The 24,867-nt window shown below is 40.2% G+C and overlaps 5 protein-coding genes across 5 annotated transcripts; 4 read left to right on the top strand and 1 right to left on the bottom strand.

Moving 5' to 3' along the window:
- The first annotated feature begins 850 nt into the window (after nucleotides 1-850).
- Nucleotides 851-3,927, top strand: LOC144644342 (uncharacterized). Its single transcript, XM_078503810.1, has 4 exons — nucleotides 851-980; nucleotides 1,824-1,902; nucleotides 2,855-2,967; nucleotides 3,364-3,927. The coding sequence occupies exons 1-4, from the start codon at nucleotides 945-947 to the stop codon at nucleotides 3,592-3,594; spliced, it is 459 nt and encodes a 152-aa protein (XP_078359936.1). The 5' UTR covers nucleotides 851-944; the 3' UTR covers nucleotides 3,595-3,927.
- A 149-nt stretch (nucleotides 3,928-4,076) lies between these two features.
- Nucleotides 4,077-8,847, top strand: LOC144644331 (uncharacterized). Its single transcript, XM_078503797.1, has 4 exons — nucleotides 4,077-4,375; nucleotides 6,033-6,120; nucleotides 7,444-7,550; nucleotides 8,207-8,847. Exons 1-4 carry the CDS (start codon nucleotides 4,328-4,330, stop codon nucleotides 8,489-8,491), a joined length of 528 nt encoding a protein of 175 aa, XP_078359923.1. The 5' UTR covers nucleotides 4,077-4,327; the 3' UTR covers nucleotides 8,492-8,847.
- A 1,042-nt stretch (nucleotides 8,848-9,889) lies between these two features.
- Nucleotides 9,890-13,677, bottom strand: LOC144644333 (uncharacterized). The gene is made up of 4 exons (XM_078503802.1): nucleotides 13,511-13,677; nucleotides 11,698-11,776; nucleotides 11,440-11,582; nucleotides 9,890-10,783 (listed from the first exon to the last, which is right to left on the bottom strand). Exons 1-4 carry the CDS (start codon nucleotides 13,544-13,546, stop codon nucleotides 10,538-10,540), a joined length of 504 nt encoding a protein of 167 aa, XP_078359928.1. The 5' UTR covers nucleotides 13,547-13,677; the 3' UTR covers nucleotides 9,890-10,537.
- A 1,453-nt stretch (nucleotides 13,678-15,130) lies between these two features.
- Nucleotides 15,131-17,915, top strand: LOC144644334 (uncharacterized). Its single transcript, XM_078503803.1, has 4 exons — nucleotides 15,131-15,456; nucleotides 16,107-16,188; nucleotides 16,752-16,861; nucleotides 17,234-17,915. Exons 1-4 carry the CDS (start codon nucleotides 15,418-15,420, stop codon nucleotides 17,486-17,488), a joined length of 486 nt encoding a protein of 161 aa, XP_078359929.1. The 5' UTR covers nucleotides 15,131-15,417; the 3' UTR covers nucleotides 17,489-17,915.
- A 1,547-nt stretch (nucleotides 17,916-19,462) lies between these two features.
- LOC144644338 (uncharacterized) lies at nucleotides 19,463-23,282 on the top strand. The gene is made up of 4 exons (XM_078503806.1): nucleotides 19,463-19,587; nucleotides 20,920-21,001; nucleotides 21,555-21,664; nucleotides 22,686-23,282. Exons 1-4 carry the CDS (start codon nucleotides 19,552-19,554, stop codon nucleotides 22,929-22,931), a joined length of 474 nt encoding a protein of 157 aa, XP_078359932.1. The 5' UTR covers nucleotides 19,463-19,551; the 3' UTR covers nucleotides 22,932-23,282.
- The last annotated feature ends 1,585 nt before the right edge of the window (nucleotides 23,283-24,867 follow it).

The raw sequence follows: 24,867 nt of genomic DNA, 5'->3' as shown, positions 1-24,867 counted from the left end.
TGCTCTTAGAACAAAGCTTTCAAATAAGAAACGAGCTCTTGACCAAGGGCGTGAAAGTGACATCATTAGAATTTCCTCTACTTACCTTTCTTACGTTCATTACTGAGTTATCGAAATACAACTGTCAGACTGCACCCAGACGAGATTGTTCGCGTTGTTATAAATGCCTCGAGTTATACTTGAAAGCCTATAATAAGGATCACTATTAAACACCATGTTGATATAGTTTCTTGATGATGTTTTTCAAATCTTCAAAGTTCTCACTTAGAATCTACTTTGTAAAGGGAAGATGTGCATATAGTAAACCAGCTGTACACTTCTATTTGTATTTTTCTAAGCCAAAAGGTTTCATTGATGTTTTGAGTTGGTTAAGTCTCAAATCGGCGTATGATTTCTCCCACCCCACCCCAGTCCACCCGCTGTCAAATGGCATTTTAGCATTCATAATCTATTTCTTTGGCTCCTGATTTTAAATGGCCGCTATCCAAAAACTTTTAACGAGTTCAACCTCTTCGAGTGTCATTTGCCCGGGGGGGGGGGGGGCATTTGAAAATGTTTTGTTCGCTCTGAGCGATGCCAGCAGGCAGACTGGGAGTACAGAATCTAGAAGTCGACTGTCGCGGGAGGGCCTGAATTACAAATGGCCCATTAAAAAAATCAAGCTGTTGATGTTAATGATTTAAATCACAGGACGTCGACTAACAGATTTCAACCAATAACATTTTGTTGACTGAAGTAAGAGATAAACAGGTTTCTCGTATCCGCTCATGAGCGCGGCCTTCAGCTGTGTGCTGAACGTGACTAAGACAAGCGTTGTGTGACGTCCACGTGACATCTAATTCAAGTGATACAACTAAGGTTGCATTGACAACATCCTTCCTTTTGGATCTGAACCAGGCACACTGACACACTAGCCGGCGTTTAAAACTACGTAAGCTGTCATTATGGTTCTCAGACAGTGCCTTGCTTGCAACACCACGGTGAGTAACAAGGAGAATGATTTTGAAAGAAGCCTGAAAATTATTCGTTTCTTCTTCTACGAAGTGATATTCATGTCGTCGCTTGCATGGTACGTAATAGTCACGAGTCGTTCTTTGCCCACCGAGTCGCCGGGTCGGTATACGTATCACGGTCTGCGGTTGGAAATCGAGAGTGAATCGAAGGGCCATGGTTTGAGAATAAAGGAGGTAGAAATCCTAATTTCGGCCCGGTACAAGCGAGATTTGTTATTTTGTGATGTTTTCGCCAAGTGGTTCAGGTTGTAAACACAATACAAAAGCATTGTCCGCCATTATTATATAACTGCCGTGCTCATTGTTGCACGTTGCTCAGATCAGAACTTGTTTGCCTGTTTGAGATAATCAGGGATTTTAAACTTCACAGCGTAGAGGCGACTTAAATCACTGAACCATTCTTTAATTTCTAAAAATAAAATTTGAATTGCCCTAAAACAACACTGACTTGGGGTAAGGCACATGCACGCGTTTCTTTGAAGTGAATTTCAATATTCTTATTCGTGCGGGTGATCAATTCATTTTTTTTTTTTTTGCAATCAAATAATTTGCCCCTTGCAGTTGTATTAAAAAGTGGAAATTTATTGTTTATTGTCACCAGGACGGTGGTGTTTGCCGTTTATTTCTGTCACTGCGGTTGCCTTCAGAAATCAAGTTGATTTGTGACTTGCTTGAGGGCTTACTTGGCAATGCGGGAGATAGTATGGAGTTCAGTGTTCTCAACTGATCTGTGTCAGTGAACCATCTGTAGCAACGACAGACAACTCATACGCCAGTGTTTACTCACATGCTCTTTCTGTTTGCCATTAGATTTTAGGAACTTTGCAGATTTGTACCTGTGGCCACGTGTTTGAAGATATTCGACAAATTGGGGGCAAGAGATTCTCAGGTAGTGTCCTGTAACAAGCCAGATACTGTGCCTTTCGGCGCAACCCGTCGAAACTGCAATGAACGCATATCATAGAAAAGGTCCACCAATGCAATTTTGTCTCAAAACTTTGTCTCCAGAAACTTTATTTCCATTGTACCCTAGCCGCAGAGGTTTTCTTTTTTCTTTCTTTTGTTGCCGCAACTCACTATTGCCACTTTGCGACTCAACTAATTGAGAAAAGAGAAAAAAGAAAACCTATAGAACCAGGGTAAAGATTTTGAGAGTAACTGGTTGAATGACTACTGTCTTACGGTAAGGCCAAAAGGGACCAAAAGTGAGACATGATATACAAGATGTTTACAATAAAACCAAGTGTCCAAAAACAGTTGCATGGTAATACAGGGCGTTTAAAATGACACGCTCAGACGTGAGGCGGCTGATTTCACAAACGAGTAGTGCACACTTGTCGTCCGAGACTGCAAAACAGTACTAGTGGGAGCTCATTGGGCGAAACACGGTTCCCGGACAGGATAAGGGGAAAACGCCCTGTGAGCTCGCGAGGCTCGCGCGCGCAAACTTATCGGTGTTTGAACCCTTCGCGCGCGTCACGCATCGACACTTTGAAAGAAAAACAAGAGGAAAAAGAGAGTGTTTTGCAGTCTATGCGTCACTATATATGCGAGTAGGTTGATGCTTAAATACAGGAGCTGTTACACAAAGTAGCGTCTCCTCCAAGTTGCATTTTGTCTCCTCCTTGCAATTTTGTTGCGGCAAAACTTTTATGACACATTGCTTTGTGTAAAACAACCGTCCGTAGTTGCGAAAACCAAAACTTGATTCACCACGCGCGCGCAGGGATATTGATAGCTAGTACAATAGGGTGCTCATCTTTTCTTTCGGCGCATCGACTGAACAACAGATAGGAGAGATACCCCTCTGTTTTGTGAAATAACACCTCCTTTTTTCTTAGAATATCGCGCCAATCTGTACACGAGACTGGAAGCCAAACGATTAAAACTCGCTCAAGATGAGAACAAAACCCAAAGTGACACAGACTCCAACGATGACGACCGCGAGAAGCAGGTAACGCGATTTTTAAGTTAAGATGGTGTGAAAGAACATTTGTCACACTATCGCTTTCGGGTGTGTGGCCTGTTGACTCTAGCGGCGCTGTATATGTATTTGTGTATGTGTATATATATGATGTCACTGTGAATAGCATGTCAGATGTGAAAGCAAAGAAACAGCATTTGTAAGTTCTCTCTTAGATTCGGCAGAGCTGGCAATCGTTGAGTACCAATCCTTAACAACCGTACAAGTACAAAGGTGTCCTTTTGACTCGTCACACAAGTAATTCTCATGGGGAGGAATATATTGCGTGACCTGCAAAGGTTAGGTCTGCGCAGCAGTCTAGAAAGGCCCTCTCCTCGGGAAGCTTCTCAAAAGGACTTTTTTTAATTGTGTTTTTTTTTGTCATAGGTTGTTTTAAAACCTAAAAGGAGCCGTCCAACCCAACCCTCTTCCAGAAAACCACGAAGAAGCAAAGGAAAAAGAGAGAGAGGAAATGCAACAGCTAAACAGGAAGATCACCATGGAAACCAGACAGTCACTCTGTTTCAGTCCCCTGAAGAGCAAGCCGCGCGATTTTCCAACGCTCTTCAAGAAATAAACCGAAGGCTCATGGGACAGTCTATGGCGTGGCTATTATAGAAGGAAGAAAGTGATCATAGTGATCGATTGGTTTCGGTCCCAGAACGTTTGTGTAAAATAGCGTAATGTGAGAAGTGCAAAGAAAACGTATTGCACAGGATGCAGGGGATTTGCCGTACATTCACATCTTGTCAGTGTACAAATAACAAATTTGTTCCTACAGTAGTTTCCTTAGAGGAGACGAAGCGTTTATATCGAAATGATTTTTTCATGGATTTGTCGCCTGCTGTACTTGTTGGTAGCTCTGTTTGCCATTGTTCTTGTACATAGAATGGTAGTAAACATTTAAAACTTGGAAGAGTCGTACAAAAAATAAAAACATTGAAAATGAGACTCTGGAAGATCTTTATGGCTCCTTGATGCAACGCAACCCCCTTCACGTTGCTCAAATACATGGCAACGAGCAGAAAAAAGCACTTAAAATTTGGAGAATGTTATAGTTTCCTGCTGTTATGTTGTTTTCGATCAACATTCTTTGCCAGAAACTGCGTTTTTGGCAAACTCTTTGCCCAGAAACTAGCGTGACAGTCATAGTCACAATTACTGAGTGTGATGTGACTGTCACGCTGACGTAAGAAATAATGTCGTCAGTTAACTCGCGCGCGTGGATGACGCGATAACGTTTTTCGACTTATTCAAACTGCTAGTGTTTGGCTTTTCGTCTTTAATTTTTCTTTATTCGCTGTTAACTTCTACCCTTTCAAATTCATAAGTTAAGGTGTTAAAGTCTGTCATGCTGCAACGACAACAGTGTCTGCAATGTGTGGCTTGTAATCTCATGGTAAGTTCTTTTTATTTTAAACCGTTGTGTGTTATAAACCTAGTCATTTTTAAAATCTCATTTTTGTTTGTATGTTATAAGTTCTTCGCAGCTTCGAAACCTATTTTGTCTACGAATTTTCCAACGAATGTCTTCTGCCATTGAAGGATCGCGATCGGTTCTTCACGAATTATGATGAACTTATACAACATAAGTTAATCACGTTTTATTAAATATTGTCAGTATTGTCCTGATTTCCCTTACAAGTCTGAATAATTTGTGCTCACAGCACTTTTGAACCAGCTTGTTTGGTTTGCAGTAAACTTAATATTACGAAACAACATTTGTGGTTCTCCGTCTACTCAGACTCTTGTAGAAATAAACTGTATTAAATGTCTATAAGCCCCAATTTACACACGCTAAAACATCGGCACGGCACGGCAAATTTTTGGCACCGTGATCAAATCATTTCGGCACGGCACTACCCATTTACACGACCAAAACAAGAAGGGTTTCTCCTGCTAGGCACGGTTCCAATTTTTATATCGGCACCCCAACTTTCCATCAGTTTTCTTCCCGAAAAATGGCAGAAAAATGCTTTGCTGTGATTGTTCATCGTGCTTTCAGTGCAAAACGCGAATTTTATCGGAAAGGAACGAGTTGTCGACCATTCAACATATTCAAGAGTGTTCAGGGGCAAAACAAATCGACATCTGAAAGGAGTTAACGAAATCAGAAGAAGACGATTAAAAAATAAATGGCTCTTTGCAGTGATGGTTGAGGTGGCTTTCACACGGCGATTTTTTTGAGAGCGGGAGCTTTCTCTTATTTTCTTCCTCGGTGGCATTCTCATCCCCCAGAACTTCTCTTTTTTGCACTCTGTTCGCCGACCATGTGACTAAGTCTCTTGGGGCAAGAATGCCGCAGTGGCCGCCTTTTTCGTGGAAACAACGCATGCGTCACACTTGTTTTCGGCATGGTGCCTCGATTTACCCGTGTCGAGACTACCTCCCTGGAGGTAGTCTCGGCACCCCTAAAAAATTGGGCACTGTTGCCACATTTCTTTGGGGACCGGTACGTTTATACGTCGATAATTGGGTGTGTCGTGCCCAAAATTGTCGGCACGGTGCCAAACATTTGCCGTGCCGTGCCGATTTTTTTTGCGAGTGTAAATAGGGTTTATATACTAATTAGATTACACCTCGCAAAAATTATCAACAAGTTTCATACAACTATAGTTAACAAAACATTCACGAACTCTAACATTGAAATTTGATTAATACAACTGCATATGCTAACCGTGGGAGGCGCGGTGGCCTAAGTTGCCCGGCTCCGGGCGGCGTTCCGGGTTCGGCCCTGGCCGGGGTCCGTGTTGCGTTCTTGGGCGCACTTTCTCTCCGTGCCTCTCTCCCCCAGGTGTATATGGGTACCGGCGAATATGCTGGGGGGTTCCCTGCGACTGCATCCCTCCGGGGGGTCTCCTGCTGCTTGCTGGCCGAGCTCCGGCGTTGCGCCACCTTGCTCGGCTGACCTTTTTTTTTTTTTTTTTTTTTTTTTTTTTTTTTGCTCCACCTTGTTTGGCTCTCTCCAGGGTGATGCTAAACAAATATTTAATTTTGGTAGGATCGATGTGGGTTAATTCTGTACGTTGACTAATCTGTTGTTTATTTATAAACAGATCCCGGACTCGCATACCACAGACGGTTCTTGTCCCTGTGGTCACGTGTTCACAGAGAAAAAGTTGATTGGTGGAAAGAGATTTTCTGGTGAGTTCCCCTGGGAAATTGTAAAATTCTTGCTTTTTCTTTCTTAAGGTCATTACCCTGAAATAGAACTGAACACAGATTTTTAACCAAACTTCGCCTACTGGTTTATTACTTTAAGGGAACTTAAATTTTGAAATTAAAAGGGGGGGTCACCAGATTCGTTTAGGAGCAGGAAGACCATGTATATTCCATATAATTCCTTTATAATTCCTCTAAGAGTACTGGCAAAAAACACTTTTTTAGCGATAATTGCGTTCGACGGCAGGAGAACGCCTCCGGTGGCCTGTGGTCCCGTGGTTGTCCGGACGCACAGCGAGTGGTTCTGGTGGTACTTCTGTCGGGTGGCAGGGCCTCGATCTCAGTGATGAGAAGCAATTAACTGCGTCACAGCGACGTAACAAAGACAGCGAACGCGATACGCTAGGCTGTAAAATGTTCGACGGTGGAAAACAAATCCTATCTTGTGGTGGCGTGTGGTCCCGTGGCTGTCCAGTGAGTCGTGTGTCGTTCTGTCTGGTTGTGCGGTGGTATGACGTCGCTTCTTTGCGGGACCCTGGGAACGAGGTTGTTCTTCTGACGTCTTCGGTTTGCGTTTGCGGTTTGCTCTGTAATTGTGCTGAAATACGTTCGGCGTCCTCCTTTTAACAGTAGTGATTGCTGTGCTGCCTCGTGCACTGTTGGATTGAGATTGTTTCTCTGTGTTTCAAGTGATGTTGGATGCGCGCTTTATGTTGCACACGCGGTCGTTTTATTTGTTGACGATATAATATAAACAGTCGTGTCTCGGATACGTTGCGCCTTATCTTGGGTACCTATCTTGGGTCGAACGCACTCCCGTAATCTCTGATTATTACTAGTTTATTTTTCAAACATAGGAATTGATCTGTTTTCATTTTACACAAAGAATTTGATCGCCACACCCAAAATATAAAAAAAATTGATAGGTCACCAGACTGGTTTAGGAGAAAGTGACAATTTACTTCTCTGGCGGACTAAAAGCCGCATAGAAAAAAGCCGCCATTTTGTTTATGTGCGCGCGCTCGCGCGCGCTAATTACGCGTAAAATTCTGCACAGTAAGGATGCGCAATGCAATACAGGGCAATGACCTTAAATATAATTTTTCTCTCATTCGATTTGGATTGTTTAGTTTGATTACGTGAAGTCAGCTAATAAAATTGCTCTTACGGCTATGACACAAGCTAGGGTTTTACTGGGCCATGCAGCCATCTTTTAATTAGCGGGGCCGTTCAGTGGTGTGATAAAAACACTTGGTCCGTACATTACCGACCCCTCACCACTCAGCTCAATCTTCTCTGTTCTAGAATACCGAGCAAAGTTGTACTCTCGACTGGAAATCAAGAAACAGAGACTTGCAATCAGAGAAAACAAACTACTGAACGATAAAATTCAAGATAAACGAAGACTTCAGGTAAAGGTGGACATGTATACCCTACAATAGTTGAAATAAACTCTGACACTCTCTAAGAAACATGTGTGTCCGTACCGTAGAGTGAAGTTTAGTAGTCCAGTAAAACTTTCCTCTCCTTGATTTTTGGCTGTTTTGGAGAATAATTAACAATTATTCACCGAAGTGGAGATGAATAGTGGTGGATATTTACAGAGCCGCGAAGCGGCGAGGTAAATATCCACCACATTCACCGACTCTGAGGTGAACAATTGTTTTAGTATATACCACACAAGTTAAATAACAAGTGGACTAAAACATCACTTTCTGTAAACAAAGCGACGCGTGAAGGCAGTTTGTTTATCTTTAGCTGCCCGGAGGTGAATAGTACTTTGCTAATCACCTCTGAATTAACCAATCAGCGCGAGCGAAAAGCACTATTCACTTGTGTGGTATATACTAATGGTTGTTATTTCTTCAGATTAGTTTTGAGATATTATCGTCGAAAATTCAGCCATTTATAATTTCTGGATTCCCAAATGAAGTCGCACACAATCCTTAATTTATATCAAGTAAGCTTCACCTTGTTTCCCGATAAATTTCTCATAATGTGCTAGCAATGAATCCAGGTTTGGAGGAATGAAATATTTACCACATTCTTCAATTTGCTTTCTCGACAGCACCCTCACAGCTTGGAAGTCAATTGCCCAAAATCTCCCAACACTGAAAAAATCCACAAACGAAACGTCATCCAGCGAACGAGAGAAACATTTGTAAAGCCCAAGACGATAATGCGACGACAGTTCAACCAGCCGAATGTCATAAAGACTAAGTTGATCGAGCCAACAGAGACTTTAGCTTTACAAAATCTTATACTAAGATTTCCTAGTGCCCTCGCCGAAATTAACAAACGTCTTGTCTCGCAGAATTTGTTATGGTCTTCGCTAGACAGCAGAAAACTTTAATCTTCGGTGCATATTCATGGCGAATCGTGCTTTGTTTTATTTGTCTCTGAGCGTGCGTTGAAAGTGGCACTCTTGTTCCCAGACCGTTCGGCAACTGAAACAACAGGTGTGTTGCCTTCGAGGCTAATTTTTGCACGAGAGTGAAATTATAAAAACAAATTGAATACTTTACGTTTTTAATAGCTTGCTAAATAAAGTTCGTTTTCTCTCGAATATAAAATTCAGTTTTTTCTTTAGTTATATGAAAAGAATCACAAACAAATGTTTCCGATTATTTCCGATGGTTACCGATTGGTGACGTGATCACACCAATTTTGTAGAACATGAATAAACTTTCTTGAAAAAGTTCATTTGATGACTTTGCTGTCGTCTGTAATCTCGCTAAGGTTAAAAGTGATAAGTGTAAACGGTTGTGTTTCACGGGACAACTTACAACAACGATTTTTCGCGCAACAATGTTGGCAACACATTGAAAGTTTTTTGACTTGGGTTCAAAAACTCGCAACTTGTTGCAAGTTGTCCCATCTACCACCGCCTTGATTCTGGGTCGATCTCCATTCTCGTCCCCATAGCCCTTTCGTTTCTCTTAGCCGGCTTGGCACGGAACGGAGGGCTCTGGGGACTGGTTTTTGATATTCGGTTTTTTTGTTGGCTGTTTGGACAGTCCTACAGAGTCCGTACGACTCTCCCATACATTCTTCTTCATACTGCACTGGTCCGGTCCGTCTCTGTCCTGTGTCCCCGCCCTTCTTTTCTCTCCCTCTCCGGCTGGCGGGCTATGGGGACGAGTGGGTGACGATGGGTCGATCTCGCTCTCTCCGCCCCTCTCACCCCTGTTCAATGAAGATAGAGTTCCCCGGATGATAACGATAGCAAACAACACAATGGAAACTGGTTGAGAGGGGACCTTTAAACAAAGCCTCGCTGTGCAAATCCCAGGGGGGGGGGGGGGGGGAACTCCGGCTTGTTAATGACGGGGATGATCGAAGGATTTTTTTGGGTTTGGAATTTTCGATTCAGGGATTTTTTTGGATTGGGAAATTTGGCAAGTATTTTTTTGGGTGACTTGATTTAGATAGGGGATTTTTTTTGGGTATTAAAAACGAACTAAAGTGCCTTGGCGCGGCCTTGGCGTTTTTATGGTATGATGAATAAACAAAACGAGCGTTCTTTGTGTTATTATATGTTATTGCGGCTCCTGGCAATTTAGGGGTCATTTGACAAGGGATTTTTTGGGGGGTTATTTTTGGTCCAGGGATTTTTTTGGGTAATGTCGGAAGACTTAGGGATATTTTTGGGTCCTGAGTTTTGCCTCCATTCGATCATCCCCGTCATTTACAAGCCGGAATACCTCCCTTCCTGGGGTGCAAATCGCATAATAATTTACCGACGTTCCTAATTTTTGTTTTTTTATTTATTTTATCTTTCTTACAAACTCGTCATAGTATTCGTACAACGCTCAGCTTTACTATAATTACACTTCTTTTCACGCGGTTTAAGTTAGAATTAATGGGGGTAGCAAAAAACCAGTGACCGTTTTTTTGCCAAAGACTCAATGAAAGTATCTTTTCCGTCTCCACCCCAGCTTCTTTAGGCCCCACTCAATCAGCTGGTTGGAATATCGGCAACAAAGCTCCTCTGGGCTTGCCCCACCTGTGGCATTTCCTGGTCAGGATATTAAATAACGTTACGTATCATTCACTCGGTTTTATGACAGCACGGTGAAAACTAAAGAAGACTAATTACCAGTTGATACTTTGTAAACGATCAAGGGTACGAACGAGAAATCTTGTGATTTATTTTTTAGCGATGACCTTCGCCAGCTGCGAATAACAATCGCCGTGCCATGAATCTCCATAACAGCAGTTTCAGAGGTACTACTCCAGTTACTTTTACCAGTAAAAGCCCGTCTCGATTGGAATGTTCTCTCGCGAAACACGAGAGGCGAACGTGGTTACATCAAATGACAGTAATGATTTTAAAGAAAGATCACCACTGAATGGTGCGTCGCCAGCCGCAAGTCCATGTCCCGGCTTGTCGTCAAGTTCACAATAAACTCTTCCACACCAGATTTTGTGAGTGAATCTTCTTGTTGATTTCTTCCAGAGCTTTAGAGAACCTGCGCAGTTCTTCAGGTGAGACGGTTTTATCACTGGAGTGTTGCACGTATGAGTACGTCAAAGGAGATGGCTTGTGATGTCCTTTGCTGGCGGAATGCAGGCCTTTAACTCTGCGCTGGAAGATTCTTTTCCTGGAGAGTTGCGTTAAGCGAGCAGCTGGCTTCTTGTCGGCCTGTCAATCAATCAATCAATCAATCAATCAATCAATCAATCAGTCAGTCAGTCAGTCAGTCAGTCAAATAGCGGATCGTAAACGTAAAGCATAAAATGAAGGGAGATTTATGAACAGGAGTATTGCTACTCCTTATTGGATGAAATGCTTGTCCATTGCAGGCACAGTTTGTATTTTTTATCCTTTTCCCCAACAATTTACCGACACCTATATGCAGACGCGACGGTGCCAAAGGCATTTTGGGTCCCTGTTTGTGGCCATTGCCTGATCGAAGTTCACAGCGTTTCATCACGAAGGAAGAAACAATGATTGTACGTACTCGCGCTTTCTCCTTGGGCTATAGCGCTGAAACACCTGAAACTTCGCTTAAGCAACAGTGAACAACCACTATAATACCTTATGGCATTATCGCGCACGCTTTTACGCTTCTGTAGGACACCTTTTACGAAACAATCATGTACATCTGCGTGGGAGAAGTATTGTGAGAGTCAAGTGACTTGTCCAAGTACACAACACAACGAACCGACCCTGGCAAGGAGGACCTGAAGTTGAAGCTTGGACCGTTTTTCCATCCGAACAGGGCAAACCACTCGGGCGCCTCATCATCCACAGAACATAAATCATGGAACCTAAAGGGCTTCAGTTATCAACGTTACCTCCTTATTGGATCCTTTGTTGTCTTTGTCAACATTATTGTTTTGGTCAGCGGACGTCACCTCGTTTACAAATGGAGTATTCTCTTTTGACAAGGCCTTCATTCGTTTGCTTTCCAGTCGCCAGTACAACTCGGCGCGATATTCTAAAGCATAAAAGAAAACAAAAAAGAAAACAAAACAAAACATAGAGTCTGAAACTACGTAGCTTTTCCTTTCCACCTGGACGAGAGTGTTTGTCATCAAAGATCTGATGTTTACCTGAAAATCGTTTTCCCGCAATCTGTCTGACGTTTTCAAACACGTGACCACACTGGCATGACTTGCTTGATCTGGGAACCTGTTCGGTAAGTGGAGAGAGACGGGTGAAGTAACGAAAAAAAAACATGAAGTTTCAGCAAAAGAGGAGTAAGTTTGTTTAGTTTTGTTCATTACGGTTTAATACGATTCACTGGCGCGCTATTTGTTTATAACCAGCTGCAGGTACGAATTTTTTTTTCTTTCAAAAACCTCCTGGGAAGCTTTGAAATTAACTTTAAGTCGTTTACTCTAAGTTGCAAAGAGGCCGAATGCAACAATTCTACTTGTACTGATTGTCCGTCGTCGTCATAATGATTTCATGCTCAAGGCAGATTTGCCGCAGATATACGCTTGGTCGGCCTATTAAGAAATTTGATGTTCATCTCTGGAAATATTTCAAAGGTTAAATAGCCTATTAATTGGATGAAACCAGAAGCATATGCTTTTGGATGAAACGTGGTAAACAGGTAAAATCAAAGACAGGCCACCCATCGTTAAACTTCTTTTCTCGTAAGTGTGTTAAATCCCGAGCCAACTCTGAGATCCCTCGCTTTCGTGCACACGTTTATTTTTTTCGAAACTCGACAAATTATGAAATCGTTCCGAGTTCTCCAGTCTCTTCTCTTGCTCTATATTCGAGAAGTCAAAGTCAGAAGCCAGGCTTTCATAAACACAGATTAGTCAACCGGTTCAGCCTACCCCGATCAAGCATCTTTAACGGCTTGTTTTCCCCAAGATGTTTTATTCCCCTAGCCTTAATACTGTACATTTGACAGGGCCAGAATAATTAATCATATCTTCAGGAACAGACTGGAAACTTCCTTTTAAAAGTACTTTAAAATTCACGGTCATCACAACTGCTCTTTGCCCAGACCGAAGCAACTAACAACTGTTCTTGAATGAAGGACGTCCATGTTACGATGACATGACGGAGAGATGGGCACAAGACTTCAATCATGGTTGCTTAGGAGATGAACGGGAACGAATAAGATGTTGCTGGCGAAAAACAAGGAGTAATCGGTTTCTTGGGGATACGGGAAGGAAAGCAGCGAAAACCGAAATCATTTCTTTTATTAAATAACTAGATTCTCAGATTGAGAAACAGCTACTTGCTTGCAAGCAACTCAACTGAAGATTGCTTCGACTGAATAAGGATTATAATTCCCTTGATTTTTATTCCCCTTTATTGCAAGTAACCACCGTAAAAGGAGAACTTGAATGAGATATCGGTGCCTTTGGCTTCGGACACGACCACGAAACGGGGTTTTCTTGAAGACATCTTCCGACATTACTTAAGTCATAACCTCTGATGCGCGGCCAGACTAAATATAGATCTGTATTGACTTGGAGTCCACGCGCGACAGCTGTCCACTTGGCTTTCTAGCACGCGTCTTTGCTTCTGAAATTTCAACGCGTTTAATCCGTAAAAGCAGCATAAATTACATTGCCCAATATTCATTAATCAGTGCGTGTTGACTCAGTAGTATTAGTGGCACACTCAATATCTTTGCAATCAAACGAAAAATTTGTTACACGGCACATGATGTACTTATATAATAAATTCAATTTGTTGTTTTGTTGTAAAATCAAATGTCATGAATCAAGAATTGGATGCGACGTCCGTAGATTTCCGCGAAGAACGTGAATTCTAAGGCGCCGTCAAGTTGGCAGTTTTCGCCAGACAAGCTGAAGCACATGTATTTAAAATCGGTCGGCAGTGAAAAATTGTACAAGCTAAACAATATAAACGATTTTCAAGACATGGTCTACTCACCACAGCGTTGCAAGCTAAACACTGTTGTACAGACATGCTAATAATGTCCCCAACTCGCTCGCGTTCGAAACCACTGCGTAGTTTCGGGAAAGTTCAACGTCTCGTTGGTGTTTCAAGCCGTCCGTGTTTTGACCTGAGTCTGTCTTTGCGTGAAACGGGTAAGTAACACAACCTGTGACGTCACTGTATCGAAAACAACGCACGGATTTAGCACAATCCCTTAAAAACATGCCAATGAAAATTAAAATGCGGATAGTTCAAGTGCACCAAAGAATATCGTGATGGCACATGGCTCGCATCTTTTAAGAGCTAACCAAGGAATAAATTTACTTCGGCAATCGTTTCAATTCAAACTTCGCTACTTCAAAAAGAAGTTCTTAAACCCTACGTGAAGCAATCAAATTTAGTTTTATTAACCATTGCATACTAGAAGATATTTTGTTGCCCCGGTTGCTTTAGTTGTAGATCAGTAAAACTAAATAAGTGCAACAATAGAACTTAAACAAAAGAGAATGATAATTGTATTTAGGAGATGTGAAGAATTCTTATAATCAAAAGATACGATCTTTTGCCAAATGTTGACACTTCTAGACTTGATAAAATTTCACTTCTCGCTGCGTTAATCGGTTTCTTTTCTTGTTAAAATTTCATTCCATGCCAGGTGCTTCTTTACATTTCTTAAGAAGTAATTTATTTAGGTATCTAGTATAAAATGAAGAATTTTTTGGATTGCTTCAAATAGTATTTCATATTTCCGATTGCCACGAAGTGAATAGTTTTTTTTTTCAATTTCTCTAACCTGATCTTTACATGACATAACATAACATAACATAACACATCACTTGCTTCAGTACGGACAAAGGGAAAAAGGAAAATCACTCTTAGAAAGCAAACCTAAGTGCCGGAGACTGAGTCGTCTTCATCAGACGTAGTCTGAAACAAGTTAAACTTACATTTGTGTACTGTTCCATTCTAGATATAAACTTTAAAATCCCTCAAAGAGGTTTTGCCTTACCTAATTCGGCTTTCTCATATTAGGACGTAAGATATGTAAACGTTTGTACGCATACTTCATAATTACTGTACGTATCAAAGTCTTATCAGTAATGCAATGTCATTGTAGCGAAAGCACTGAAGCAGTACAAAGTTTCTAATGGGGCTCTGATTAAAGAGCGGATATTTAACAAAAAGTTAAAAAGTTTTTCGCAAAGGATGTTCGGCGATAATTAGGCACATGTTTAGGCGTAAGTCTCACAGTAAACTTTTACGTCGCCGGTAGGTAGATCGTAGTTACTTAATGCTTACGCCCCATGTACCTTGATTTCTCGGAGAATAGCCAACTTATAGAGTAAAAGCTGAGTCGAAAGAGGGAATAAAAAATGGGTAACAATTAGTTGTGATTTGAGCTGACAAAAAAAAAAACCAAATAAAAAAAGGGTAAAAGGATCATATCTTTTGTGGTATGTTTTAACAATGATTAAAACTCTTTCGCAGAACTGGCTAACCATTTTTACAAATGCGCGAGAAACTTTTAAGCTTTTTTTTTATTGAAATTCCTTTCGATTCCAAGCTACACAATGACCAGCCTTTTGTTGTATGCCATTGTGCTAAATGCGACGTGGAAAAATCCTGATCTTTCTAGCCACAATACTTTTGACCTTCCCATTCCGCGAAGGTATGATCTCATAAATTGTGGAATGTCGAGCACGCTTCTGCTGTCATTTTCGAGAATCATTGCATAACATGCCTCAATACAGTGTGATGTCACAGCCAACGCCTGTGGGACATTGCATACCACGATTGAAACCTTAAATAAAATAAGCAGTTGTGAATTGTGTGTTGTCAAGCAAAGAAGCTGACATCGAAATACTGGCAGTTAATGAGGAAACAAAGAAACTATCTGAGGCATGATACCCCAACAGCAGTGCCTTGCATGTAACGCTTTGGTAAGTTTAAACATTTTATCTCGTTTTACTATTCATAGTTTACAGATCTTTTTAAAAGCTTGATTTTAGTTTCGTTTTGCTTTGACCTGCCTGTTTGGTCAGCTGCATCAGCCAAATAATCATCACATACTTAACGGGCGGCGCAGAAGTTAGGCTGGCAACTACAGAATTGTTCGCAAGATTTATTGTTTGGAATGTGCTCGGCTGTGGTTTCTTCTCTGACGCATTTTAAATTCAGCTGTGGTCAGCAGGCGGCCTCAGTTATTTTGGCAATAGTAGAATGAACGTTGTGATAACAATATCAGGACTTTTATTAGAAACACGAACCGTTTGTACCGCGAAAAAAATCAGTGAACTGACGCCAGATCAGTACTGTCTTTGAACCTAGTTTCTCTCTCGACTTTCCACTTTGGAAGCTTGATTACATTTGCATGCGCGCGTTACACACCGCTATTAAAAGACAAATGTGGTACATCTTAGTAACTGTTTGGTATGAAAACGCAACCAAACCAAAAATCAGTTTCCAATTGGCGATCGTATTCTCTTTCTCAGTTTAACAATCTAACGAAGTTTTCTATGTCAGTTTAAATCATCATTCACTATGTTAATTAACGACAAAAACATGAACATGTAGCTGTCTCAATCTGTAGATGACTTCATCATCAAGATCTTGTGAGTGTGGTCATGTTCTTGAAGACGCAAGCCGTTATATTGATGGGAGACGGTTTACAGGTAAAACATTTCTGAATGTTGATTGCTATCATCCTGATAACTGATCTCAGCGTCTTAATTTAAGGTTGCTTTGGGCACATGTACAGAAGTTTGAAAATTAGTCAAAACATTCATTTTTCAAGTTCAGAAAATAAGGCCTTTTGTACTTTTAGATTTATCGTGAAAACTGAACGAGGTCATCCGTTTCTCGTATTGTTCACTAATGATATCAACGCCTCGTCAGTGCCAGTGGGCTTGCTGTGGCATGTGGTATAATGTCACAGGATGGCCTTATATTAATCGAAAGCCGTCTCCTCTTTGCGGCTAAATCCCAGGTGTAGGGGATATATGGATAGGACCAAATTTAAAAAAATTATACTGGAAATTTTGTCGCTGAGCTTATTTCTCCTTTCTGTTTGCTAAACGACTTTCTCATCCATCCTTTCGTTGTGTTTGTGTCGGTTTTGTAAATCAGACAGGCTGCTGGATTTAAATCAACCATAACTGAAATAGTTCAACCCAACACACCCTTTTCAGGTTTTATTTTTATCTATTTATTGACGTCATCCTTTTGTTTTCATTAGAATACCGCGCGAAGATGTATTCCCGTTTGGACAATAAGAGAATAAAGAGGAAAGTGCAGGAAAACGGAAATAGGAAGAACAACCAGCCAAGATCAATTAACAAACTCAAGGTATATGGTAATAGTGATATATAACACAGCACAAAGGGTACAATATGGTAATGGCACAATCAAGCAAATGCAAACTATGGCTCTTTCATAGCTGTAGTGTCGGTATTAAAACAGTTTGGATGCAGGGGACCACCCACTAACGATGAATAAAACTACTTGGCTTGTTTGTTGCCGGATCTCTTGTTTAAGAAATGCTCGTACCAGACGTCACTTAAAGTGTCAATAAAGCCGGACTGATTGCAAAAATGGTACTACCAAGCATACATCCTTTCACTAAACGCCTCCTGACAATCCCAACCCATTTATACATCTGGGCATTTGTTCATTTTATCAGTGTGCACTACAATGACAAATATTATTTCTCATCCGTAGAACCAGCCAACAGAAAGGAACAGTCCACGTTTCAAACCTAAACGACAGGCAAAACACGAAAACAGGGGAAGGAGCTCCAAAGGATCTTCCCGGATAAACCTATCTTCCACATCAACAGTGCAGCCCGCAGTGCAGCAACAAGGCACCAAATGTGTTCAAGTCCCATCAGAGCTGCAGTCAAGATTTCCCAACGCACTCCAGGAAATAAACCGAAGAATAATTGGACAGAACTTTATGTGGCTCTTATTATCATGACTAGATTAGAGAGAAAGCTCACAAAATTAAGTCGTAATTGCTAACTTTCTAATTAATTGACGAGGACTTTCTCTGTCACAAGACACCGAAACCTCAGTTCTGCCGAGCCGTGCCAGCGAAGATGACGTCAGAGGGATTCAGTAACATGACGTCATGGCAACAGGCAGACGTGATAACATTCCAAGAACCGACCTTACTCTTTTCTTATTGGACGATACGAGATGAAAGCACCTGTATCGTTTTCAGTGACAGAAACCGGAAATGCTAGAGTTTTCGTCGAAACTTAACTTCAGGAAGTGTGAAATGCGGTGGAACGTTCCATTGAAATTATTTCACTCATTCATAGTTATGAGAAGTTGTGACTTAACAACAAATTGAGTTATCCAATACCTTTGTCATCAAATAAATGTAACGTGCTTCCTCTTAATTTGCTTTGTGTTCATTTTGCCGTTTTTACTGCTTAAAAAATTATTTACTGTCATACTGTAATTATATACAGTCAATAATGTCAATAATACTATATAAATATTGCTTTCAGAATATTCTACTTCCTGCATCCTTTGGACATAATTCAACTCAATTTTAAAGAATTATACACAGCTATTTCGAGAAAGGTTGTCGAAAAAAAAAAAACATCAAAGTGCACGCGACAAGACCGAAAGGTGGTCTGGGTATTCACTGGAATTTTGCATATTGGCCTAGAGGAAATTTACAAGTTTGTATTTTTGCACGTGGAGAACTTGTTTTTCTTCTCAGGAGGCCTATATCTGTAGCTTTACTTTTACTGTCGCATGTCTTTGAGTGAGGAAAAATTCTTCTGAACTTCACCTTGTTTCTACATGTCTGAAAAGAAAGAAAACCTGAAAATTGCGCTTATTTTGTTGTTATATCTCATTAGTATTCAACACGTGCAGTAGCTCAATACGTCTAGGGATTGGCTTGTGCAGTTTTGTGCTTTTTTCTGACAACGTTTCTCGAAATAGCTGTATAAATCTTAGTTGAAAAACATTGTCCTTCATGTAGCTATACGGTTGTGTTGTAAACGTCCAAGTGACGAATTACGTAGAACATTTATGTCTTAGCTGTCGATTAATTGAACTAACGCAAAACCATTCTAGAGCTACTTATGGCGAGAAATTTGAACCAGTTAGAATTACCTATTACCCAGTAATTTTCCTGTTATTTTAGTGTCAATTTTAAAGGTTTTCCAAAAAGTTTCTTTGAATAACTAAACCTAAAACTCGCATTCTCTTCTGTCTCTTATTTAAGAATTGCCATCAGCCAATTAAAATAAATAACAATCCTTATCACCCCACCACCGTCGTTAGCATGTATTTCCTGTTTTAAACCTGCTTGACGAGCATGTTTCATTTTGTGGTATTGTGATATTCTACAAAGTTTCAGTCCGCAAAGTCTAAATCTGCATAATTTTCAATGCATAATACATACCATTCACTCCACTTCCGTGCAGCAACAGACACGCTAAAACGCATGCGGGCAAGCACGAAAAAATGTGCTGACAAAAAACTTTGCTCAGTGAAAACCTTATGCAGAATAAAGTTGGTTTTATTAAAAGAACGAATTATTGAAGTGGATAACTCGTACACGTCAGTACTAGTACATGCTGTACATACTACATCGGTTTAAGTTAACTTCTGTTGTTAAACACAGATGATATGAAATGTAACCTGCCACACTTCGTTTTCGATGCAGTTACCATAACCCGGACCCAGGCCTTAAAAAATCCCTGGAAAATTCAAGCTTTCATTTCATTTCATTTTCAGAATTTCCCAGAATTATTTTCTTTGTCAACTCGACTTCTTTACGCAGGGATCAAAAATCTGCTAAAGATATTTGTCATTTTGCGATTGGTTGCATCACAATGAGGCAATCAGGCCCGGATGCTGGATGCTAATTTTAGAAGTGACGTCACACTCCAGTGCCGTTTATAAATTAAAAACAATATCAAAAGAAAGCAGTTACAACTGGTTCGTCATCAAGCAAAGAAGTCTGCGGGAAGAAAATTACGATAGTGAACTGGACACAAAATAAACGTCTGAGTCATGGTACTTCAACAGTGTCTCGCATGTAATACGTTGGTAAGTGAGACCTACTTGGTCAACTACTTACATTGTATCTCGAACATTTATGTAATTCAAGTTTCATAATATAATGATAATGTTTTAATTTGGGCCAGGTTTTGACCTGCTTAATTTCCGTGGTGAATTTAACAGGCGACTACAGTATCGGCCCCCTATCGAAAAATCCCTGCTTATTTTGCATTAGAGTTCTCTTTTTATCCTGTGGAGAGCATTTCTCAGAACTAAAGGGACATCCACAGAATTTTGGTTCGCTGGACATAATAAAATGTTAAAGTACTCTAGTATCGGTTTCCCAAAGGAAATTGGAAGACGGAGTCGGCTGCGGCCTGCACCCATGAATATCATATATTCCATTGTTTACGACTTTCATGTGTAAGCGAGTAACACATTTGTGCCCATTTTGCTTCTTTTAAAGAGGCTGTCAAAAGGCATGATAAAAAAGCGTTTTTGACCCATTTCAGGTGGCACTCGAGAGATCATAACACAAAAACAATCCGAAATTGGCTTTATTATGCAAAACTAAGTCCAAAAATCCGAAAACCTTCGCCCCATAACCATCGTGGTTGACGTAGAACTTAGGTTAATTTTCGATAATTTTTATTGTTTATTTAAACTAAATTCATTTACAAAAAAATACAGTAAAATTATGAATTCTGTGACGCGTGGCAAACTTAATGGTGGCACGTCGCGGACGGTTTAATAAATATCGTAAAAACTTTAGCCTAGAAATTTCAAGTCCGTCGTTCCGGCGTAATCGGCCTCAATCCTTGCCAATCTTAACCATCATTGCTCCTCTTCGGTCTATAATAATCTCTTTGGTATTCTTCTACCTAAGTATGCTATTACTTTCAGTTTTCCATCGATTTCGAGGAAATTTTGTGCAGCGCGGAAAGTGAATTGCAAATATTATGCTCGTAATGACGTAGATTCAAACTTATTCTTCGTTCATATAAACCTCTTTGATGCTTTATTGTTCCGTTTATGAACTCAGAACTGTTTTCCACTTTTTTGAGGTTTTCTTTTATTTTAAGATACGATTTGTATTGCAAAAGAGTACTCTAGTACTGAATTTTTAAAATAATAATGATTTAAAATAAAAAGTTTAACCCATTCACTCCTCTCGTCAATAATTGGTTTGACCTCAGTTGTTTTACGTGTAAGTCCCTCGTGCGTGACAAACCAAACACAAATTATCGAGCAGTATTTTTCTTGTGGTATTGTTTATTATCAATATATTACAAAATGAATGTTATTATTTTTTTTCAATTTTGAAATTGGAAATTCTTGGCGGTGGGGACTTAGTTTGATAACTGCTGATTCACTCCACAGATAACAGGGCTGACGCGATCGTGTGCGTGTGGTCACGTACTCGGAGATGCGACTCGCTATATTGGTGGTAAACGATACTCAGGTATTTAAATTGCATTATACATAAATTAAACTGAATACAGTCATTTTCCTTCTTCCTGCTTGGCATAAATGTTTCAAGGGATTTGTTTGAAGAAAAAACGACCATTTTTTTTTAAATGTGCTTCAGATATGGCGCGAAATATAGTGTAAATAAAGTTTGTAAATACAGCCTTTAAACTAAATATTTCTAACAAAAGATTGTGCTGACCAAATATTTGATCGGGACGGTTAATGTGGTGGGTAGTGGTAGCCTCGTTTTAAGAATTTCGTACATTTATTTGTACAAATTAAACTGACCGTCAAATTGCTCGGGAAAATATGCTGACTTAAAAATCAGCGAAAAATGTATTTGAACACTGGAAAGTCTAAACTCCCAGGAAATACAGTCCTCAAATTTTATTTGCAAAATCTTTTACCAGAAGCTCAAGTTAGCAGTCTTTGAGTGTTCTTCAGAACATTTCTAGAGAAATAATTCCCACCATTAATACTGCAATAGTAGATATTGCCGCGAGAAACTTGTTCAAAATCCCACCGTCTTATTTTGGTTTCACCAGAATACCGCGCCACGTTATATTCTCGTCTTGAAAGCCAAAAGAAAAGGAAAGAAGCGCGAGAAAGCAAAAAACAGAAAACAAATCAGCAACAGACATGTGGAGAACCTAAGGTAAACGATTGAAAGAAAAATGATCATGATGCAACTCGCGCGCCTATAATTAAGCTAGCTTTTTAATATGTGAATTCTGTACTCTTTTGTTATGAGCGTTTGAAGTCAATCTTTCAAGCAGAACAGCGCACTTTTTGTGTTGTTTGTTGGCCTAAAACTCTATCCCTAGGAGTATATTTTCTCATTGCAATCCTTAAACGAGACTGTCGCCTTGCGGACATCGCCTCGCGCATCATGATACAGTAGCCATAAGTCATCACGAAACAACTTCCGCTATCACATATTGCTCTGCTCATTACAGACGGCGTCCGTTGTAACGGCTTGGAAAGAAACAGTTGCTTTGTAAAGAAAATGTTGTGCTAAGTAAACGACAAATAGAAAGTATACTACGAGCGGATAATCGGGTCAACTTGAGAATGGCAATGCAATCTCTAACTGCCGTGATAAATTGCAAAGCTCCCTTTTCGAGTACTGCTTATAGCTGAAACAGATTTAAACAACGAGGAATTGCGGAAACGACCGGTTTGCAGAGATAGCGTGTTTGTAATGCCATTTACAGTTGAGTTGTTGGAACTCATCCGCTGAATTGTGTATTGCTACCCGAATATTTTATGAAATAGTCAAAATTGTACGAGCCCTCTTTATTGGTCCAAAAATGAAACTTGAAAAAAGAGTATTTCCAGCCTAACACCCAGCCGTTTTCTTCTCGCTATATTATAAAACTCATGACGTCAAGATTTTGCGAGAGCTGCCGCAACAAGGTTTTCTGGAACTCATTCTCCTTTCTCATTACCTGTTTGTTTAGCGTGTAGTGAGTCACTAGTGAGAAATTAGATGTTGGTATTATATTTTCGATTTCAAAAAGTGGTTTGATATGAATTATGCAAGTTACTGAAAAGCATTTCTATATCAAAGACTTTTTACTACGACCCTTTTTCATAGCCGAGAGAGGCACTCGCAAAAGCCGGTAGCCTTTTAACTGTGTATCTATTTAAAATTGCTACTTGTCTTATTTCTTCAGGACCAAATGTCAGTTATATCAGATCGCACCAACTTTAAACCGGTCAAGCGACGAACATTGGTGAAAAGAACGTCAGGTAAAAAGAACATGAGAAAGTCGTCGTATGCATTGAAACAACATCGTACAACTGTCAAAACTGTTACAGTTCCACCAGAACTGTTGTCAAGATTTCCCAGCGCCCTCCAGGAAATAAACCGAAGGATAATCGGACAGAACATTATGTGGCTGGCATTACAACTGGAGTAGGCAAAGATCAGAGTCCTGACAAGGAAATCCACGCAACTGAAAGTGGTGAACAAATGCAAGAATTCTTAGCTCTTACAGGACTACAAACTGGTGCGGTTTCAAGTTGGTATCAACGGAAAATGTTCTACCTTGCGCTGCGGAAGATATCTCCCTCCACACCCTCTAGAGGGATTGATAAATGACCCATAAATGGAATATGGCACTTGGGACACAGGGAATACAAAATGGGTCAAATGCGACAAAATCAGTGACAGCGGAGATGTTAGACTAAGGGGAGACCACTCCCCAGCAGAATCGGCGAACTATTTTTGTAATGAAAAAACCGAAATCAGTAAATAATGTTTTCTGTTATTTCCACTGTGTGACATTGGAGATCAAGGTTGGGTTTTCCCCTGATTCAAGATATCAGAATACTATATAAACTTTCAGCTTATAACTTTTCTACTTCCATTACTTTCAAAACCTTAACTCAATGTCCCTGTCGTGAGTAGGTTATTTTTAGATAGCCTTCGTCGTGCAGGAAGAAACTGGACGTCTAGATGCAGGCGATATCGAAAGGTGTAGAAGTATACTTCACCATAATGACGTTTGATAATTTCAAGCAGTTCTTATCCTGAAAGGTGCTTAAAGGGGCTATGTCACGGTGTTTTAAGTTATTTTTTTGATTACTTTCAAATTGAAGGAAACCTCAAAATAATAAAAGTGACAATAGAAAGCAAAGGACCGCGGACGAAAATGCTGTTAGTGTACGTAGGAGCTGGAGACAGCTCTAATCAGCCAAAAATAAAAATACAGAGACAAGATTAGCAAGGCTGACACTACGTAGAAATGAAAAAACCTGAACGGGACAACGACATGATAGAGTCCAAACTGTCCAGAGTTTGCATTTTTGACTTTCAGTTTGGACTCTATCATGTCGTTGTCCCGTTAAGGTTTTTTCATTTCTACGTAGTGTTAGCCTTGCTTATCTTGTCTCTCAAAATAATACTGATTTATCTAACCTAGGAAAACACCTACGGAGAAATAAAAAGCCAAAAATAAACAAGGATGGTTTCGACTGACGAAGATTAAGACAGATTACGATCGACAAAGTTGAAGAAATTGGCATTTTTTTTTTTCAAGATGCGTTGTCCGTGACGTAACTCCTCTAAAAATCAACATCGACTTTGTAGAGCAAGTGATACTTAGACCGGAGTGAACTTGCAAAGGGTTTGTCAGTAAATTTAGCTGTCTTGCCAGTTAAGAAAGTAACGAGGATGTAATAGGCACTTCCAGTAAAAATTGGGTACAATTTAGAAACTTAAGGTCGATCTGTACGAAGTGAAAAAGGGATTTTGTTGCAATTAAAAAAAAAAAAAAAGAAGAAAAAGGGATTTTCAGATCAAATTGGTACACGTCCCCCATCCCCTCCCCCTCCCGACCAGTACGCTGTCGTGTTAAAAGCGGAGTATTAAGTGCTTTAATAGCAATAATATACGAAGCCAATCTAACAGTTGTCATGTCCACTTCCTCCACGCATACCTACAGTAATCTTTTGCTATAAAGTCTATAAACGTACACGGATACAATATTTTGTTGTAAATTGCACCAAGCTTTTGCTGCTTTGGGTCAGGGCGGGTTTGGGTTAGGCGCATAATCTAACTTGCTGCCAGGTCTTTTAACCTGCAAAAGCAGTCAGTTTATGCGCTTGTTTCAAGTTTCTGGAACAAAGAACAGGTGAATTCTGCCTGCTCAAACATACTACATGCAAGTCTGCACAAGTTTGCAGATTGCTTTGTGACACGATGCATAACTTTTAATAAGAAGGTTGCCTTAATAGCTGTTCTCATGCTTACTGCAAACAAAATAATACATAGAACTGACGAGATTGTACACCGCGTCCGCATAAACAGTAGACTAGCACAGTACTGTAAAAAGAACATAAGAAAGTCGTCGC

The sequence above is a fragment of the Oculina patagonica genome, chromosome 2 (assembly GCF_052425735.1).
Source record: "Oculina patagonica isolate OP01 chromosome 2, crgOcupat, whole genome shotgun sequence".
Classification (NCBI taxonomy): domain Eukaryota; kingdom Metazoa; phylum Cnidaria; class Anthozoa; order Scleractinia; family Oculinidae; genus Oculina; species Oculina patagonica.
Note: the sequence above shows the minus strand (reverse complement) of the source record. Positions and strands in the feature narration are given on the sequence as shown.